Below are 22,267 nucleotides of genomic sequence, written 5' to 3' on the forward strand. Positions count from 1 at the left end.
TGAGAGCTCCCAGGGGAATGTTCTGAGTATATGGATTACCGTAATTCCTCTAATAGTAACCGGGTCTCAAATACAAGCCGGGTCTCTATTAATGGCCGGGTGCGCTCTTGAGCTAAGCAATTATAAGCCGGCCTCCTAATACAAGCCGGGTTACTAATATACTGAGCTGCATACTGAGCTAGTTACTTGATTTCACTTTGAAAACGTTGAAATGACCAGTGACCACCTGTAATTGCACTGTTTACTATTTCATACAGTACTTGGTTTCAATAAATGAACCCAGTACATTTTACTGGGTTCAAACTGACACAAAATGTTGATTTATTCATTATGATCCGTTTGAACATTTGAAATATAGGCCTCCCTCTTATACAGGCCTCCTCCTAATACAAGCCTGGTACCCGCTACAGTTGAAACAAATACAAGCCGGGGTTACTATTAGAGGAATTACGGTATGTTCTGTCTCAGAACTGATACCACTACTACAGAATAAAGCTCATTAGGGGATACAAAAGAAAACATTCGGTGGGTCCACTAAATCACTCTCCCACTCATTGTCAACGGAGCAGCTCCAGACTTTATATCCCTGATGACAAGTTTGAGACTTATACTTCTCTGGTTTCTGAGAGAGCTTTGAGAGAGTAGAGTTCACAAATATTGATTTAACTTTCCTAGGCCATGGAAATAACATATTGGAATTATTAAGGTACAGTAAATGCTGTGGTTTAGGGGAAGGCCTGGCCAACATTGTGATGACTAGGTAATAGACACTGTAGCGTCTTGAGGGTTACATCATACTTGTGTGCTCTTGAGCAAGGCACCTCACTCAATGTCAATATGGGTTATTTTTTTTTGTCTACTTTTTCTCCCCATTTTAATTTTTTTTTCTGCCTTCCCCAATTTCGTATTGTCCAATTCTACCCCTCCCCTGTCTCGAACGTTGTTAGGCCATGCCTCCCACAGGTCGGCTGCAATGTGGACGAAGCCTTGCATCACGTGTCCCCTCCGGTACACGAGGAGGCAGCCGTCGCATCTTTTCAACTGCACAGCGCAATCTCTCAGTGGCGAGGAGTAACACGTGGGAGGGACACGCCGCCCCCGTTGCTTCCTGATTCCGCTGCGCAGGCGCACCAACCGACCTGTAGGAGTCGCTGTCCACAACGTCCGATCCCCACCCACCAGCTTCCCACCCCCTAACACTGCCAATAGACCTATCTCAAACCCTGCCCCTTTTCTTGATCCTCCAATCACAACTGTCGCTTACCTCCTGCCATTTGTTTGTCCGAGGTAAGCGACAGTTGTGATTGGAGGATCAAGAAAAGAGGGCAGGGTTTGAGATAGGTCTATTGTATTAGTATGAACGACCAGCCAAGCTGGTAGCAACGCCGAGAGCTGGGCTCGAATCTCCTGCGTTAGTGGCGAGCGCCTTGCCCACTGCGCCACTTAGCCACCGTCAATATGGGTTCTTGATAGACCCACACAGTTCACTTGAGTACCTCAGACAAAGAACCAAGTCTGTTTCAAGGTTTCAGAGGAACGTTTTCAAACTGATCTTAAGATGGTAAGTTAGAAAGTGCTCTGTTCACGTATACCGTATATTTAAAGTAATTTCTTGTGATATATACAGTATATCACATTCACACCCCAAGTGATTTAACGTTAAATTAATATAAATATTATTCTGGCTGTCCAATCATTTAATAATACAGACTTAAATGATTCTTCGGTGCAAAAGGATTCAATTATCTAACCGTTCTGGCGAATAGAACAGCTCTCACAGCAGAGTGTGGAGAGGAAGAAGTTATTTTCAGCACTTGGAACGTAGAACGCCACCCCCCCCCCCCCCCCCCCCCCCCTTTGCGTACAAACAGATTGTGGTTGTATTAATTCGACACGCTGCCCCCCCGGACCGTGTAAGAGTCGAAAGATATCAGCTCAAATGTTAAGTGAGTTACAATCGCCTTCGTCCCACTTAACCCTGTGTTAATTTGACCGACGTTGGAATATAAATGGATCAATTAGCCCGTAATTAAGTACAGCTATGCTGTGTTCCCCCAGTAATTAATACTACACTGAGAGACTGAGATACACAGACTTGTGCTGTGCAAGTGAAGTGTGTGCCTATGTGCGCGTGTGTGTGTGTGCATGTATGCAAGTCTATCTTACCACAATGCCAATAGCACCCTCCTCACCCCTCCGCCCCCCCCCCCCCCCCCCCCTTCCTGCCCAGGTCATAATATAGGAAACCCATAGTATTTCTGGGGCAGACTGGCATACAAGCACCACCACACGCCTCGTGCATATGAGCCGAGCTCGGGATTTCAACTAGTGTTTACTGAACACATGTAGATGTAGCCTGGCGGCTTTGTTTCCTTAACTTCCTTACCTACTGACATCAAAGTGAACAGATCAGGTGTCCCGAGGTATAGCAGTCAGTCAGGAGGGCCTTCAGCTTCCTACTCTATAATTGTACTGACAGGATGTGTGTGTGTATATATCTGTGTGTGTGTGCGTGTGTGAGTGTATTCCAGCGCGTAATCGCAAATTCTGTAACAACCTCCTCCCGAACACCTGTTAAATCCTAATGCCGAGGTTGGTAAGGCAGGTTTGATTTTGGTGGAAGTTTTTCCGATGGAGATGATCAAAGTGCTGATCGCGAGGGAGCACCGGGGGGGCCGGGACGCAGTGCTCATTTGAATACGGACCAGAGCGACAGCTTTGAACACCCCTCCCTCCTGCCAGGGTGTGGGGGGAGAAGGCGAGGGATGGGTTGGAGGGTGAGAGGAATAACACCCATTGTGTGTTGTGTTTCTACGCTGCGCACAAAGATTGACTGGCTGCATAGCCTGTCTAAAGCCCCGGTTAACTCCTCACTGGCAGCATCTAGAGGCTTTGACTCAAAGTCCCGCTTATATGATTGAAACAGGCTGTTAGGGTGGGACTTGAACCTGCAGTAGGTATGGTAACTTAATCGAATGGCCACTTTGTTCAAATTAGGGCACCGAAAGAAAAAAAGAAAACATAAAAAAGTTGTCATCGATGAGTAGGGAAGTATGCGAGAGTTTCTGTAATCACCCTAGTCCCAATATTGACTAAAGGAAGCTCAGTACCTCATTGGTCGCCATGTGAGAGGCTTTAGCAGAGAAACATGACGGATGAAAACAATGCAGAACGGCAAAAATGAACTATGAAAACAGCCTATTAACATTTTCTTTTTATTGTAATATATTCTCAGACTGTAAAGGTTTCAGTGTTTAAAAGGAAGTAGGCTATTTGTGTTAGTTTGATCATGATCATGAGAAATTTCACGAGATTTATTTTATTTTTGGGACAATTTTTGTCATGCATCGGTACATGGCTATACAGTAGTACATACATGATGGCTCTCCTCATGGCTACTTCATTCATAAGTAGAACTGGCTCATGGGCAAACTGTGTGCTGTTAGTTAGCGTGGTCTGTTTCCCGTCTATTGCTGTCTTCTGACAGTTCGTTGTGTAGTCAGTCATAGCAGGTCCTGTAGATCAGGAGGAGGGAAGAGGCTGAAATCAGGCTAATTTGGATAACTCCCTATGATTCATCTTCATTTGTTTCAAAGGCACATCGTTGTGATTCCACAGAGAGACCCCATTAGAGCCTGTGAGAAGAACCCTACTGTGTGTGTGTGTGTGTGTGTGTGTGTGTGTGTGTGTGTGTGTGTGTGTGTGTGTGTGTGTGTGTGTGTGTGTGTGTGTGTGTGTGTGTGTGTGTGTGTGTGTGTGTGTGTGTGTGTGTGTGTGTGTGTGTGTGTGTGTGTGTGTGTGTGTGTGTGTTGCAAACAGAGAGGGAGTCGGAAGAGGAGATGGCCCCATGCCCTGCGCCACTAGCCGTAGGGCCTGGCCGACCACCCGGCACCCACATGACTCCGCACACTGGGCTCCAGTCTGCGCCATTTGCCAGGTTGGAGAGGTTGGGTTGCCAGGTTGGCGGCCACAACCATCGCCACAACAAGCGAGAGGCAGGGGATACCCCCCCCCCCCCCCCGATCAGTAGGCACCAAGCGAGCAAAGCTAAACCAGGCTGGCTGGTATGTTTAGTTGTGGAGATAACGAACTACCTCCCCAGCTGACTGTCATTGTATCCACGGTAGCTCGGTGTTTGTTTGGCTTCTGTCAGGGCGGCACTGTGATTAAAGAGCAACATTAGGAGCCGCAGCAGACCTCAGGCTGTCTGGAACCTGTGCCACTGTAAATTAGTGGTGAGTTGTTAATTGTACGGGCAGCGGTTCAGCACAAAGCTGTAGTCTCTCTCATCAGCGCTGGGACGGGTGCTGACCGACTCCACGACTACACGTGAGAGGAAGATAGGTATTTAGGTCTTCTTTTTTATTTTTATTTTTTAAGTTTGGGGAAACCATAATAGGCTATGAAGACGCCATGCATTATTTGATACACTGTATATAGATGCAAAATATATAAACTGTATACATTTGTTGTATTAATGAGACAAATTTACAGCATACGCTAATGATTAAATGGGTCTCATGCTCTCATACAGAATAACAAATAATGTCCACTGCAAACACACACACACGCACGCACACACACACACACACACACACACACACACACACACACACACACACACACACACACACACACACACACACACACACACACACACACACACACACACACACACACACACACACACACACACACACTTAATTAAATTAAATTGGTAAAAGCACCTCTCAATTTGCACATTCCATGAGTGAAAAGGGGCAGGGAGAAGAAAATCTTATTTTGCCTGCCCCTTACTCAAAACAATAAATAAACAATAGAAATAGATGGTATGTCAATTACATAACAATCAATATTTACAATAATATGAGAAAAAAATTGAAAACATAGTCATAGGGAAAGCTATTCCCCCTCAACTTCATAAAGTCTAATTGTTCTTTCTTTATAAATGTTCTTGAACTGAAAGATATTTGTACAACTCTTTAAATCATTCTGTAGATAATTCCAGTTTTACGCCACATACAGAAATACACAGTATGTGAAATACACACGTACACACACAGATACACACGTACACACACAGATACACACGCACACGTACACACACAGACACACGCGCACAAGGAAAACAAGTAGAAAAGGAGGATGAAATGCTGAATGAAAGTTTTGAAAGCATGTGAGCTGCACCCTCCCCAGGTGACCAAACTCTTTTTTCTTCCTTTTCTCTATTTTCACGGCAGCCCAGAGACCCAGCGAGCAACGGCGTGATGGTTTTTAACATCTGCTGCCAGCCTGTTTATTAATGTTAACCAATCAAAAAGCTGTCAGGTGTATAATTAAAGTGCCAGTTTCTCACCACTCTCATAAACACACCTTGTTATGCCGGGGTCGTGTTTGGCTGAGGCTGAGGTGTTTCTTTTGATCATCATCATCATTAATAGCGCACGTCCAACGGAGGGGATGAAACCGTAATGCTACAAAGCAGACTTATTGAAGAGACCTTGGGATGTTCGAGACCGAAATGTGATTTTCATTCAGAAGCTCCATGGAAACCAGATTCAGATCAATCGGACGTTGGGAGGGTTTCCGTGTAGAATATGACTTTTAGTTGTAAACTTATATATTTTTTTTCCTCCCCGAAAGTAGAGCGCGCCGGTCTTTACAGGAGAAACACACTCTGGTTGTAGTAGTTATGACATGAAGTAGAGAGAGACAGTTGCATTAACACTATTGAACTAGGATTCCGAACTGAGCAATAGGAGTTTTTCATACAAAGCAAAAGTGTTGACATGGTTGTTGATGTTGGTTGACCAGTAGAGGTGCATTTCATTTCATTTATTTGTTTATTTGGAAGGGACAGCATGTATTAATGGACAATACATATAATGCACTGTAAATACACAGGATTTAGCAAGGGATGCTAATATTCATCATCAGTCCCCAAACATAAAACAAATAAAATACAAAAACAGAGTAATATAAAAACATGTTACAACAAAAGAACAATAATTTACAACTGCATGGCTACAAAGCTAAAAGGACCAAGACCATAAAGGTCCTATATATGGGCTCATGCTTGGTGTTCTAGAAACCATTTATTTTGCTCTGAGTTTAAAAGTAGTAAAAGTTGGACATTCTCGAATGGTGATAGGTAAACTGTAATACAACATGACAATTATTAAATACATTTAATACAATTTATTTATTAAATACAATTTATTGTCCCTGCACTGACGATACATTCTGACCGAAAGTGGTGCGTCGGCGCTGCACCTCGCAATCCTCTCTAGAGGTCGACCTAGTCCTATGTGCAGAGCTACACATTTTATGGAACAGATATATGAGCACTTCTCAATTTACTTCTGAGTTCACAGACATTCTTGCTGTGGGTACTGGTCTAAAATTCAGTCCCAGCTTCAGCTGCCAGATTGCAATTTTTTGGTATCATCGTTGTCTGACCACAGAGGAGCCACACTACAGAACCCCCCCCCCCCCCGCCTGGAAAAGAATGATATTGTGCTAAATCCGACGTCATTCTAGCAATCAGGACAGTTTAATTAGCCAGTGCAAGTATTTAGGAGCCTGGATGAACACAGACACTGTTGCTATATCAGCGCACCTCTAGTCGTGCTTTGAAGCCTTTTGAAGTTGAAATTGGTTGAGAACGCAACGGAAGACCAGCAAGAGTCAGACAATGTTAAGTAATCATTCTCTCTAATGGATTTGGTGTTGACATGGGTTGCTGGATCTTCTAGTTTGTCCTCTCGGGATGCCTCTCCATTGGCTATGCTGTCAACACATCCTAAGAGCACGCTCACATCTGTAATCTTCATCTACATATCCACCATGACATCATTATTTACTTTGAAAACTTCCCTTTAAGCCATTTCCTTAGAGGTTGCAAATAGACAGTTAAAAGTCAAAGAATATGACAAATTTAGCAAATGATTTGTTATAATAACACCTTTGCATCAATTAACCACTGTAGTAATGTGTATGTTGCTGCCTCCTCTTAGTCAGTTAGTTAATGAATCGTCGGTTTGCTCTTAGTCAACCAAGATTTTGTTCGATTCCAGTTTTTTTCCATAGAACTGAGTTAGTTGGGGGAAAAATGATCTTGTACTGAAATTTGACCTAACCCAGCCCAAACAAGGCACACCATGCTCACCACCTATTGGCACAAAGGACAGTTTAACATCACATCCTGTGTTTTTAGGGTGTATTTCAAACACTTTAAATAAAAGAGCATTGCGCGTCCAACAAATTTTCACCTGATCTTTTTTTTGTGATCAAATCTTTTTATTAAATTTTTTCAAACACATATCACCAAACATATCACCATACAATAATAATAATAATACATAAAAGACATCCCAATGCAACAACTTAACACAACATGACAAGACAATAATTGAGACAGATTGCACAGTGACCAACCCGAGCCCCCCCCATCAACCACGATCCCCAACCCTCGAAGACCCAGAGTCTGGTGCCCCAGCGAGTCAAAGCATCAGCCTCTTTAACACCACGACCCGCCGAGGCCCCAAACCAGGGCCCCCACCCTCCCACCCCGTGACCATCCGATCCAAATCCAAAGGGGCCCAGGACAGATACATAACCAACCATACAAAAAAAAAACACAATAAAAAGCTAAAAACAATACACATGGACACTCGCTCGCCAACCCCCCCCCACCCCCGCTCACCCCCGGACCTCAACCTGAACCACACACTCAACATACCACTCGGCAATCAAAAATCTATATGCACTCTTTTAACTTTTCCATAGCCGCCAACCAAATCGTCACCTTATCTATAACAACAACGGCAACAGCCAGACCAGCTCTTCTGACGGCCTCCTTCAAGCTGACAAACAGGTTCCCTGCAGAGGTCCTGAGGCATAATGCATGCGGAAAACACACTTTTACAGATTTGTCGAAAGATGTTAAAGTTGTATTATTTTTGTTAAAATAAGTGTTAAATAGCTCTACAGTCTGACACCCATCACTGATATAGCGTGGTTGGTCAGTAACATGGGTCTCCCAGTCCCCAGGCTTCTTTTTCCTGGTAGTCCATTCCACCTTATCCAATCAGGAGAGAGAACCCTGGTTTTTGTTAAAATAAGTGTTAAATAGCTCTACAGTCTGACACCCATCACTGATATAGCGTGGTTGGTCAGTAACATGGGTCTCCCAGTCCCCAGGCTTCTTTTTCCTGGTAGTCCATTCCACCTTATCCAATCAGGAGAGAGAACCCTGGTCATCAAAGAGAAGCCGCCTATTCTCAGTCCTTGCCCCACAATGGTGGAATGAACTACCCATCCCAGTTAGGACAGCCGAATCCCGTCCAATCTTTCGCCGTCGACTAAAGACTCACTTCTTCAACCATTATCTGAAATGATGATAAAAAAAAAAAAAAAAAAAAAATCTAACCCCGACTAACCTTACTGTCATGCACTTGTCCTAATAAACTAACCTACACTGTAACACGCAACACTTTGATGAACATTGTTACTCAGCTGATAGAGTTATACCCTTCTTGCTGTCTTGTCGCACAGAACTTGTAAGTCGCTTTGGATAAAAGCGTCAGCTAAATGACTAAATGTAAATGTAAATGGATATCTTTACTTATATCAAGAAATCAGATTTGCTTACTGCACTGGCGGATCATTTTAATCAGGAGTTCTCTCTCCTGATTGGATAAAGTGTATTTTGTGTTTACTGCAGAGCGGAGGGACTGAGAGACGCATGTTACTGACCAGACACTCTACCGTACTTTTCGGACTATAAGCCGCGGCTTTTTCCCCCATTTTTCGACCCTGCGGCTTATATAACGGTGCGGCTTATATGTGGACCAAACCCGAAAATATAGCTTTTTTTACTGCATTGAAATGTTATTTATCTGTTCCCTTATTTGCTAAACTTAATACAACTTGTAAATGAGTTAATTCTTGTTATTTGTCCGACAGTATTGTGACAATCCCCTCTGTGCACGAACCCTTACATATGGTAATTAAACATTAAAACACCTGCGGCTTATAGTCCAGTGCGGCTTATATATGTACACATCATTCAATTTAGCTGCTGCGGCTTATAGTCAGGTACGGCTTATAGTGCGAAAAGTACGGTATATCAGTGAATGCTGTTGGAATGTAGAGCTATTATCTTAACATGTAGACCACTTATTTGAACAAACAAATACTTACAGCACCTTTTAACACGACGAATCGATCGGTCGATAAAGTCCTATGATGACTATTTGTCAACTAAAAATAAATTTTTCATCAAGGACACCCCCCTTCGGTGTGCGTGTCGCCGTCAGATAGCGTTGTTGAGGCGTGTGCGTGTGTGGTTGGAGTGGGGCCCCGTCCAGGGCCAGAGACACGTTAATGACATGGTCTCCAGCAGTGTGTTTTACCAGCTCAATCGCTCTCATTAGATAAGAGTCCCTGTGTAGCACAGCTCGCCTCATTACTGAACCACAGCCATGTGCTGCTGCTGCTGCTGCACACACACACACACACACACACACACACACACACACACACACACACACACACACACACACACACACACACACACACACACAGGTCAAACTGACTGTGTGGGAGGACCCAGTGCTATATACAAAAAAAAACACACACACACACACACACACACACACACACACACACACACACACACACACACACACACACACACACACTCACATACTTACACACTTACACCTACCTTCACTTTGACCCAAGAGCCACCCTCCTGAATACAGATACAAGCAGCATCTGGGCTGGTGGGGGGCGTGCACCTTGCTCCCAACGCCGCAGCCTACACTCTCACAAGCCCGTGTCCATCCACTGATGCATGCGTGTGTGTGTGTCTGTCTGTGTGTGTGTGATTTTGTGCGCCACACGTGCATGTGTGTGTGTGTGTGTGTGTGTGTGTGTGTGTGTGTTTGTGCGTGCGCATTGGCGGGGGCCCCTCCTGATTATAGCTGCTCCATAATTAACAGTGATCAGATTTGTTTTGTGGCATAAATGGTGCATGTGTAGAACATTAGGCCTGGCAAGTCTCATTTCACATTCAGCTCCAGGGCTCTGCAGCAGACGGGTCACGAGCTTCAGGGAGCAGAATCACAGGCCTCCTTCCATATGGTCCTGCCTTCCACGGCTTCACCAGCCAGGGCCACGAGCGCCAGGCGAGCTCCCCCAAGAACCTAATCGCGTTCGGTAATTACCGAGCACCCGCATTTTTTCCTTTTTTTTCCTCCTTCTTTTTTTCATCTCCCTCCTCCTCTGCCTCTTCTCCCTCTCTCTCTCTCTCTCTCTCTCTCTCTCTCTCTCTCTCTCTCTCTCTCTCTCTCTCGTTTTTGCGATATCACTGGCACTGCAGTACACCTGTTTCCCCCCCCCTCTCTTTCTCGCTCTCTCTTTCTCGCTCTCTCTCTCTCGCTCTCTCTCTCTCTCTTCTTCTGGCTCGTTCTTTGTCTTTCCTTCTTCGTTGCTTGCTCCCTCACGGAGCTGCCTGTTATCTTTTTTATTTTGTTTAGTTTATTCTGTCTCTTTCTTCCTCCCTTTCTTTTGCTCTTGTTCTGTTTTCTGCTGGCTGAAACTCTGTGAAGAGCGGATTGAGAGGGAGACAGAGAGAGAGGGAGGGAGGGAGGGAGAGAGAGAGAGAGAGAGGGAGAGCGGGAGGGAAAGAGAGAGAGAGTGAGGGATGGAGAGAGAGAGCGAGGAGAGAGCGAGGGAGAGAGAGGGAGAGAGAGAGCGAGAGAGCGAGAGAGAGCGAGAGAGAGGGAGAGAGAGAGATACTCAAACACTCCCTCACCAGTTAATTTGTAAATTGCTTTATGTGGTTGATGCCGAAAAACTCAAGTCAGTCCTCCTGACTGCCTGGAAATTATAAATAATTGTAACAGATGCGCCAATATGGCCGGCCTCCAATAAACGAGGCCCCAGATAATTTGGTCGACCCCCTTTGACAGGCCAATTTAATAAAACGTGAACAAAATCTTCCTCGCTAATAATTTATCATCCCCATCTCCTCCCCATTGGTTAAAGTTGATTACCCTGGCAGTTAACAAGGTCACGCCCAGATGCCAGGTTTCTGATAATGCAATCAGGACTCACCCGCAAAAAAGGAAAGAAAGGAAAGAAAAGGTGTTGACATCCTGAGTGGTTCTCCTCACTGCCTTCTATCGCACTAGAAACACTGAGACCTCCGCTTGTCACCATCTAGTGACTGGATGTGTTGAGTAGCTAGATATGTTGTTGACATAACAACAGTTGTTTAAGTGGTAGAGGTAAAACTGTTCTCTCTCCTCCTCACCTTTTTTTTTTAATGAAGGGGTTGGGAGGGATGAGGTGGGACTAAACAGCATGATGGTATAGCTGAGGTGCCTACAGTCTCGTATACACTTGTGAATATATACTGGCTCAATAGGTAGAGTGGCCGTCTGGCAATTGGAAGGTTCCCGGTTCGATTCCAGCTGCTCCCTAACAGCGCGTTGAAGTGTCCTCAAGCAAAACACTTAAAGGAAAACTCCAACATTTTGGGAAATTAGCTTATTTAACATCTTCCCTGGAGTTAGACAAGAAGATACATACCTTTTTTGTCTCTCTGCATGCATTAGGCTTAGGGAACGCCCGCACCGTTAGCGTAGCTTAGCTTCATCACTGGAAGTGGGTCAGACCTTTACCCTGAAGTTCCCTACAGTCCCCTACAGTCACGAAATACACTCCAAATACAACTCCAAAACGTTCCTGTAAACATGTTATGACCTGTGTAATTACCACGTGGAGAAATAAAAAAGAATTTAATTCGAAATTTACGTTTTCTAAGCAAATATACTCGGAACTATTTTTTGCCGAACCACTCCTCTCTGGGCTCAGTGATTTCACTTACCACAGTCATGGTATCCATAAACTTCAATCGTTTCGGATCCTTTGAATGAAATGAAAATGTAAACAAACACTGGCCTCACTTTAGAAAGTAGCACTGGTGACGTGAAATCACTGAGCCCAGAGAGCAGTGGTTCGGCAATGGAAATGTCGAATTCAATTATTTTTTATTTCTCCACGTGGTAAATACACAGGTCACAACATGTTTACAGGAACGTTTTGGAGTTGTATTTGGAGTGTATTTCGTGACTGTAGGGGACTGTAGGGAACTTCAGGGTAAAGGTCTGACCCACTTCCAGTGATGAAGCTAAGCTACGCTAACGGTGCGGGCGTTCCCTAAGCCTAATGCATGCAAAGAGACAAAAAGGTATGTATCTTCTTGTCTAACTCCAGGGAAGATATTAAATAAGCAAATTTCCCAAAATGTTGGAGTTTCCCTTTAACCTAACTGCTCCCGATGAGCAGGTTGGCACCTGTTATGTACCATGTTTTGGTTAATCCTGTGTCCTGTGTTTCAGCTGATTGCTGCTAATTGGACACCTGCCTGGCAGGCTCAAAGGCACTTCCCCACCCACACATGCACGGAGATTGCTACCAGGAAGACACTGTTGGAACAAGTGTCTCCCTATCTTACACCACATTGATCGTTAGTTTGTGCTAGATATTATAATAGTTAGTCTTTTGGTTTAAACACAGATCATTGGTGTCTGTGTGCCCTTATGTTGCTTCCCTCTGAGCCAGGGTCGTAACAGCACCTTGCATGCTTGCCACTGCTGTCGGTTTGTGAATGTCTGAGTCAATGGGTGAATGTGAGGCATAAGTTGTAAAGCGCGTTGGATTAAAGCGCTGAATAAATCCATTTACCATATATACTGTAGATACGTTTTAGTGGACGCGATTATTCATGAATAGAGCAAAGGTTGCATGCATACCTTAGGTCTGACACACACACACAAACACACAATACTTGTTGTGGCCGTACGTACGTGTGAACTCTTAGTTGACTTGTTTGAGCTCATAATGGAGGAGGACATTACCTGTGTGTTGTACAGGAGTGTTATCCTTTGCAAGTGTGCCCTGGAGCAAACCCTGGGACGGAGAAAAGCTCACACTGGAATCCCTTCATCAAACAACATCAATATTATTTCATCTTTATTGCATAAAACCATCCCATTATTTGTATAAAGTACAACAACACGTCTAGAGGCTATAATGAGGATAGTCGTTTAAATCAAATGGCGCGGTAAAGACCACCTCCTCTGTGGGCGCGTCCTGAGCTTTGCCCTCGTCTCCTCGGTTTGTTTTGGTGGCGTAGCAGTGTGGCAAGGTGTGCCGAGGGCCCAGGGGCCCCTAATGGAGCCGGCTGCTTGGCACTGATAAATGGAGACACACTTCTCACTGCTGGAGCGAGTACACAGCTGTCCCACCGCATCTGTATACTGGTCACCCGCTAGGCAACACAGAACCCAGGGTTTACACTGTTTAACGGCCCAGCCCTCAACCCAAACCCAAACACACGAGTCGCTGCACTCCGGAGAACCAAAATATGTTATTGGACGATTTATTTTAATTTTACTGTCAAGTTGAATGACTTTGCTTTTGTTACAAGGAATGCCATAATATGAAAGCTTGGTAAACCAGAACATCCACTGCATTGTTATAGCTTACATGTAGCTTACTTGTTGTTATAGCTTACATGTAGCTTACTTGTTGTTATAGCTTACATGTAGCTTACTTGTTGTTATAGCTTACATGTAGCTTACATGTTATAGCTTACATGTAGCTTACTTGTTGTTATAGCTTACATCTAGCTTACTTGTTGTTATAGCTTACATCTAGCTTACTTGTTGTTATAGCTTACATCTAGCTTACATTTAGTTATAGCTTACATCTAGCTTACATGTAGTTATAGCTTACATCTAGCTTACTTGTAGTTATAGCTTACATCTAGCTTACTTGTTGTTATAGCTTACATGTAGCTTACCTGTAGTTATAGCTTACTGGCAAGCTGGCAAGTTTTCACATTGAAGTAAACGGGCACTTCCGCATTCGTACCTCACATACATGAATAATTCATTAAATTTCCCTTTAATTAAAAGGGAATCAACCCTAAAATACAATTTACATAGGTTGTTTCTATAATATTGCATCTCAGTTTTGATTTGTGAATATGAACAGGTCTCTCCTTGCTGCTCCATAGACGGTGAATAGTGGAACAACTTATAGGACGGTATGACGGTACCCATTGTTATTATGAGTGCATTGTCTGATTCAGAGCATTAGATGTAGACCTTCTCAAACTTGACACCATCAACATTTTAAATGGGCCCATTGAAAAGGTCTATTAATAAGTCCAAAACATTCTGTGAGCCCACAATGTCACTAATTCACTGCCAATGGACCAACTCCAAAAATGTTGGAGTAGTACAATGTAGATTCTGTTTCCTCTTAATTCAACCTCCTCTGCCCCCTGTCGTCCTGCATCTGGATGTTGATTGGAAGCGTCACATGGGGGTCATCATTTAAAAGGGTTTCTACTCTTTTAAGGCATCGTCATTATTCTCCCTTCGATTTGATTTATTGTGAATCTATCCAAAACAAGCAGTGCCTGTGGACGGCATTTGGAAGGACTCACATGAGCCTAACCCTGTGTCGCCAGGCCTTGTGTTGATCTCAGTCGGTCTCTGTGTGGTGAGTCATGTGTTGTCTTGGCCCATGTCTTAACAGGAGCTGCCTGAGCAGGAGGGCGCCCCAGCAGCACTGACGCCAGACCCTGCCTCTGACCTGGTCTCCATCCCATCCTCAACCCCGGCCCCGGTCACGGCCCCAGGCCTGGAGTCCCACCTCCGGGTACAGATGACTCCAAAGCCCAGTGTCATCGTGGATCACCTGGCTGGGCGACAACAGGTGGGATAGTCTCTTGTGCAATTTATTCTTTTACTACGAATACTACTAACAGTGTCCATCATCGATGCCCTCGGACAAGACGCTGGACTCCAAACTGCTCTAGAGTGCTGCAGTGCAGGCGACCTTTAGCTCTGACCTTTCTGCAGAAATGCTTTGTGTGTGTGTGTGTGTGTGTGTGTCTACCATAGTAGTGTAGTGTGTTACTACTACTACTACTACTACTACTACTACTACTACTACTACTACTACTACTAATTACCACTACTATTACTACTACTACAAATACTACTACGAATTACTACTACTACTACTACTACTAATTACCACTACTACTGGTATGCGTGCCATTAGCGTTAGCCACGCTTCTAGGCCTCTTTTCTTTTGGAAAGAATGATGATTATTATATATTTTTTTATCAAATAAAAGAAAAAATGATAATATATATATATATTTTTTGTATTCGACTAAGAGGTTGGCAGTCGACTACGGCTCCTTTCGATCGATTAGTCGACTATTCGACTAATAGGGGTCAGCCCTACTCCACGGTAGCAAGCAGGGTGTGTGAATGCCAAGGTCGTCAGCAGGTTTGTAACAAAAACAATCAAGTTAAGCACTGAGATCAGGCAGGTTTGGTCAGAGAGAGAGCTATGGGGAGAGTTTGACATCGATAAACCATGCTAAAGGTGAAGAGCAGTTGCCATGGCAGCGCGTCACGTAGTAACAAGAATAGGGGGCGGGCCCCCGTTGCTAGGGAGAAGACGTTATGATGTGAGTTTCTACCGGGATAAGTTAGAAAAAGACACGAAGCAGACACATTGACAGAGACTTTGAAACGATTCGACTTGCGGGGAGGGGGGGGGGGGGGGGGTGGAGTGCCACGACATCACTGGCTTCGACTGACAGGGAAGGCCTTTGGACAGCTAGGCCGCACGACCACCGAGCGGGGTGACAGGAGAGAGATCGTTAGAATAATGAATTTAGTTCCTTCTAAGGCTTTTCAAGGACAATACAGAACTGTTTTTCATCTGGTACAGAGGCTTTGTTTATGGAATAAACAACGTTTTTCTAAGAAAGGTACCACGTCTGCCAGTGTCGAATTCTTATGATTACAGATTGCATTAAGGGGGATGACAAAGTTGTACAGCCAGTATGAGAAGGTCGACTTCAGAGAGAGAAATAAACACAACGCAGAAACTTCACGAACACAGATGACGAGGTGATACTGGCTGATTACAGAAACATCTAACAAACTGTACTTCTACTACTAATTACTATTTCTATTTCTACTACTACTACAACTACTACTACTACTACTACTACTACTACTACTACTACTACTACTACTACTACTACTACTACTACTACTACTACTACTACTACTACTACTTCTAATTACTACTACTTCTACTTCTAATTACTACTACTACTTCTACTACTAATCACTACTGCTTCTACTACTACTACTTCTACTACTTCTTCTTCTACTACTTCTACTTCTAATTACTACTACTACTATTTCTACTTCTAATTTCTACTGCTTCTACTACGACTACTACTTCTACGACTACTACTTCTACTTCTACTATTATGTCTACTTCTACTACTTCTTCTTCCTACTTCTACTACTAACGTCACGGTGACCAATTGCAGCCACTCTTATTGTCTGGGACCAAATACGGCCACGCCCCACTCCCAGCAAAAAGTGGGAATCTCTAGAATGGGTTTGGGGCGGCGCTGTATACGGAAGTGCCTCTCAAGGTGACGATTAGACAACACTTTCTTGTTGTCAGTAGATGGCAGCATTGGTTTAAAATTAAAGGCTGAAAATGTTGAGAACTACAACACTGCATTTCCCAAGAGCGTTAGCACAGGTCGCAGGTCACTGGGATGGGTCTATATTCTCCGACGTGATCTGAACAGCGTTAAACTATTACTGCAACCTCGGTATAGCGACCGCGAATGGCCAACTAATTATCTTAACAAAAGTGCGCTGGTAGCATTACATATGTTGTCTAAAGGGGGACATATGGTACAATTTAAGATTCTAATGATAATCGGCATATAAAGGACAAGATAAAGCATCGTTAATTTGTAAGAAACCTCAATGAAAACGGCGCAGGGTGCTATTGTTATGAAAATGTGATAGAATCCTATAAAAATGTGGACGCACTTGGCCTACGTTCCGTTACTCCTACCAGTTAACTCAATGAACTTCAGTGGGTGATGATGAGCTCGCACACCCATTACCCCATAAGGGATAATCAAAGCTTCAGCCAGGAGATTCAGGGAGGAAGGGGAAGCGGGCAGGTGAGAGTCATGGGATTGATTTGACCCAGCTTCTGCCAGCCTTTGTCCTTAACAACCCGTCACACACACACACACACACACACACACACACACACACACACACACACACCCCTCCTGCTGTGCTCGGGCCGGCGTGTGCTGCGGGTTTCACGCATGCCTGGGGCTCAGGCACTGGCTAATTTACCGCTTCACTAGGACATTATGAACACAAAAAAAGCAGCTTTTGATCTCCTCAATACTCGGCTCACAAGTTTGGCAGGACATGCTTCTCGATGGCCCGACTCTCTCCTTCCATCTGACCCAAGGACACATCATTTGATTTATGGCCGCTGCTATCCTCATTATAGCCCGGAGAACATTTTTGTCCGGGTGCTTTATACGGATAATGGCACCGTTTTCTGCTGTGGGGATTAATAGTGTTGACATTGTTGGTCATGAGGATTGCAATGTCATTGTTTGTTTCTCCCTGGCATGGCTGTCGCGGTTGCGTCAGTACACTCACACATGGATGCACGCACAGACACGCACACGCACGCACGCGCACGCACACACACGCACGCACGCACGCACGCACACACGCACGCACGCACGCACACACACACACACACACACAATAAATCAGTGGGATCCACACAGTCCCACTGTACGTGCACCTGAGTGTCTCAAGCATCAGGTCATGCCACAGTAAGCATAGACTAAACATAACAATAAGGATAGACTGTAAAAATGAGTAGACAAATGAGATGCTCATGAAGGTAATGTCTGCCCTGAACAAATGCATACAGCATTTCTTGTGGATTACTGTGGGGAGTTCAGCTGACGACCAGACATACTGTGGGAAGTTCAGCTGACGACCAGACATACTGTGGGCAGTTCAGCTGACGACCAGACATACTGTGGGAAGTTCAGCTGACGACCAGACATACTGTGGGGAGTTCAGCTGACGACCAGACATACTGTGGGAAGTTCAGCTGACGACCAGACATACTGTGGGAAGTTCAGCTGACGACCAGACATACTGTGGGAAGTTCAGCTGATGACCAGACATACTGTGGGAAGTTCAGCTGACGACCAGACATACTGTGGGAAGTTCAACTGACGACCAGACATACTGTGGGCAGTTCAGCTGACGACCAGACATACTGTGGGAAGTTCAGCTGACGACCAGACATACTGTGGGAAGTTCAGCTGACGACCAGACATACTGTGGGCAGTTCAGCTGACGACCAGACATACTGTGGGCGGTTCAGCTGACGACCAGACATACTGTGGGAAGTTCAGCTGACGACCAGACATACTGTGGGAAGTTCAGCTGACGACCAGACATACTGTCGGCAGTTCAGCTGACGACCAGACATACTGTGGGAAGTTCAGCTGACGACCAGACATACTGTGGGAAGGTCAGCTGACGACCAGACATACTGTGGGACGTTCAGCTGACGACCAAACATACTGTGGGAAGGTCAGCTGACGACCAGACATACTGTGGGAAGTTCAGCTGACGACCAGACATACTGTGGGGAGTTCAGCTGACGACCAGACATACTGTGGGAGGTTCAGCTGACGACCAGACATACTGTGGGAGGTTCAGCTGACGACCAGACATACTGTGGGAGGTTCAGCTGACGACCAAACATACTGTGGGAAGTTCAGCTGACGACCAGACATACTGTGGGAAGTTCAGCTGACGACCAGACATACTGTGGGAGGTTCAGCTGACGACCAGACATACTGTGGGCAGTTCAGCTGACGACCAGACATACTGTGGGGAGTTCAGCTGACGACCAGACATACTGTGGGAAGGTCAGCTGACGACCAGACATACTGTGGGAAGTTCAGCTGACGACCAGACATACTGTGGGAGGTTCAGCTGACGACCAGACATACTGTGGGAGGTTCAGCTGACGACCAGACATACTGTGGGAGGTTCAGCTGACGACCAGACATACTGTGGGAGGTTCAGCTGACGACCAGACATACTGTGGGGAGTTCAGCTGACGACCAGACATACTGTGGGAGGTTCAGCTGACGACCAGACATACTGTGGGAGGTTCAGCTGACGACCAGACATACTCTCAACTGCGGCGGTGGATGTTTGATTTAAAACATGGCAAAAGTAATCGACCAAAAGGACAGTTGTTGGAAAGCTAAAGAAATAGGCAACGGTGTCAAAAATAAATCCCTATGAGAATGGATGTGAACATCTGAAAATACAGTAAGTTCCACTTGGAGGCACAGATACAGACAACACCGGCAACGCGGGAGAGCGCTGATGGGGTCACGTTAACTAGCTAAGTGTTGAGGGATGTTCTCTTGTCCTCTCTCGTACAGTAACGTTAACTAGCTAAGTGTTGAGGGATGTTCTCTTGTCCTCTCTCGTACAGTAACGTTAACTAGCTAAGTGTTGAGTGATGTTCTCTTGTCCTCTCTCGTACAGTAACGTTAACTAGCTAAGTGTTGAGTGATGTTCTCTTGTCCACTCTCGTACAGTAACGTTAACTAGCTAAGTGTTGAGTGATGTTCTCTTGTCCACTCTCGTACAGTAACGTTAACTAGCTAAGTGTTGAGTGATGTTCTCTTGTCCTCTCTCGTACAGTAACGTTTACTAGCTAAGTGTTGAGTGATGTTCTCTTGTCCACTCTCGTACAGTAACGTTTACTAGCTAAGTGTTGAGTGATGTTCTCTTGTCCACTCTCGTACAGTAACGTTAACTAGCTAAGTGTTGAGTGATGTTCTCTTGTCCTCTCTCGTACAGTAACGTTAACTAGCTAATTGTTGAGTGATGTTCTCTTGTCCACTCTCGTACAGTAACGTTAACTAGCTAAGTGTTGAGTGATGTTCTCTTGTCCTCTTTCGTACAGTAACGTTAACTAGCTAAGTGTTGAGTGATGTTCTCTTGTCCACTCTCGTACAGTAACGTTTACTAGCCAAGTGTTGAGTGATGTTCTCTTGTGCACTCAGAATCAGAAAGGTCTTTATTGCCAAGTAGTTTACACTTACAAGGAATTTGATTTGGTCGCTTGGCGCGACATTAACGGCCAGACAATTATGGTAGAATAAAATAAAAGGTAGAATAAAATAAAATGAAATATAAACTAAATTAAAATAGAAGTACAATATAATATAATTATAAAATGAAATATTGTACAGTAACGTTAATGCAATGGATGCATTAACATCAATGTTTTGTAGCCGGGGAACCAGCAAGCTAATGCCAAAAGCAGATGTTGTCTGTCTCAGGGCTGCCACCCTTTCAGAAAACCTTGGAGTGAGATTTGAGACATTTATTTTTTATACATTTTTGTACTTGAATGAAAGACCATCTTGGCCATCTTAAGCCAAACCACCATTTCCCCAGAGGACCCTGCATTCGCTTTAGGCAGAGGTTCTCAACCTTTCTGCTGCCAAGGCACCCCTGTGTCCAATAAAATATTCCAGGGCACCCCTACATACGATAAAGACTTTTCCAGTCCTGTCTTTTTTGCTACAATGATGACAAAAATGCTTGCTTTCAAAATAACGTTTATTTAACCCATTGAAACCGGGAAAACAGATTTGTGTGTATATGCAGGCTATAATTATAATGCATTATTAGTAGGCGTTTCAGGTCTAAATGGCTTAGTACTGTTGACATTACACTGCTTGTAGTAGTAAATCAAATAGCATATATTTTTTAATAAAAATACAGAAAATTATCACTAAAGTGCTATCTGTTACAGCTGCACTGTTTTCCATAACAATTGCATATTTGGATAAGTGTAACCATTTCAAACAAAATAAACAGAAAATCATGTATTATGTTAAAATACAGAAAAGGATCACCAAATTAATTTTTTTTTAAATATAAATAAATACAGAAAAGCACTTGTTCACTCAGTGGACATTTCTAGCTCAATGCGAGGTCTGCTGCTGCTGCTGGCTAATAATACGGTCAATACGTGGGGAGATCTTTGACAAGGCAACACGCATGTCATCCTCAAGGCTCAACTTGGCCCTATATTTTGTTTTCAGAGCTGTCATGGATGAAAAGCCAGCTTCACACAGATATGTGGCGCTGAATGGTATCAACACCTTAACTGCTGCATCATGAGATACTTGGTACTCAGCTCCACACTCAGACCAACATGTTTCCAGGGGCACTTCACTGAAACCAGCTCTCCAGGTGGTGTCGGATGAGATTTCAATGAGTTCTTCCAAGAGTTTGGATGGAGATGTGTCAGGAAGCTTTGTCTCAGTGTTGTCTGTAAAGGGGTTCTTTATCCAGAGTAACTTGGTGATCCTTTTCTGTGTTTTATTAAATAATGGTTTTCAGTTTTTGAGAAATTGTCAAACTTATCCAAATATGGTATTTTCATGGAAAACAGTGCAGCTGCAACAGATAGCACTTTAGTGATAATTTTCTCTAATCCTAAAAAAAGAATATATATTTTTTGAATTTCTTTTGAGAAATCTCAAGGCACCCCTGGCAGCTCTCTGAGGCACCCTATTGTGCCTAGGCACCCCTGTTGAGAACCGCTGCTTTAGAGGACATTGTGTCTCAAGTCTTTCTTATTATTATAATTTTTTTTTTAAACTTTTTACTTACTTACTTTCTTACAAACTTGAAACTTGAAATAAGTCCAAGTAAAGTTTCAAGTCTTTAGTCACAAGTCCAAGTCAAGTCTCAAGTCTCTTTTTGGAATGATGTGTTTTTAATTCGCTGTGCATAATGGCTCTTTAGGGAATGCACTTTGTTTTCCATTCATTATCTCTAAGTGATCTATTACCATTTCAGAAATCTGTTGAATACAATTATTTTCTGTATTATCTTTTATCTACATTAACACATTGGACGCCAGACCCGAGATAAGTTGGGTTAACTCGCCATCGCTTGATCGCCAAACCCCAGAAAAGTCTGGTTTTGGTCGTTATTTCTTTTATTCGCTATTTCCATTCATAATCCATTGAGGGAGCCTAATGTTATCATTGGGAATGGGTCTGAGATCGCAAACGTCCAATACCGCCCCCTAACGCCTTGCGGCCGGTATTGCACATCCTGGAAACCCTTTGGCTTGGGCTGTACGTCGATCTAAAAAGTCCGGTCCGGGTTTTCCTAGTCAGGCATCATCATCATTAGGTGGCTTCTTCGTTCCGAAGGTTGCCTATCACTCTCCAACCC

The 22,267-nt window shown here is 44.1% G+C and overlaps 1 protein-coding gene across 1 annotated transcript in view; it reads left to right on the forward strand.

Moving 5' to 3' along the window:
* The window catches only part of cntln (centlein, centrosomal protein), a gene marked incomplete at its 3' end in the record, with an annotated part of 226,962 nt that overhangs the window by 56,425 nt on the left and 148,270 nt on the right, over window positions 1–22,267 (forward strand). Inside the window, exon 8 of the mRNA XM_084318234.1 lies at window positions 14,623–14,802. Coding sequence (XP_084174360.1) covers window positions 14,623–14,802 — 180 coding nt within the window. The remainder of the gene's footprint in view (window positions 1–14,622; window positions 14,803–22,267) is intronic.

The sequence above is a fragment of the Notolepis coatsorum genome (assembly GCF_963971535.1).
Source record: "Notolepis coatsorum genome assembly, chromosome: 7".
In the NCBI taxonomy this organism is placed as follows: Eukaryota; Metazoa; Chordata; class Actinopteri; order Aulopiformes; family Paralepididae; genus Notolepis; species Notolepis coatsorum.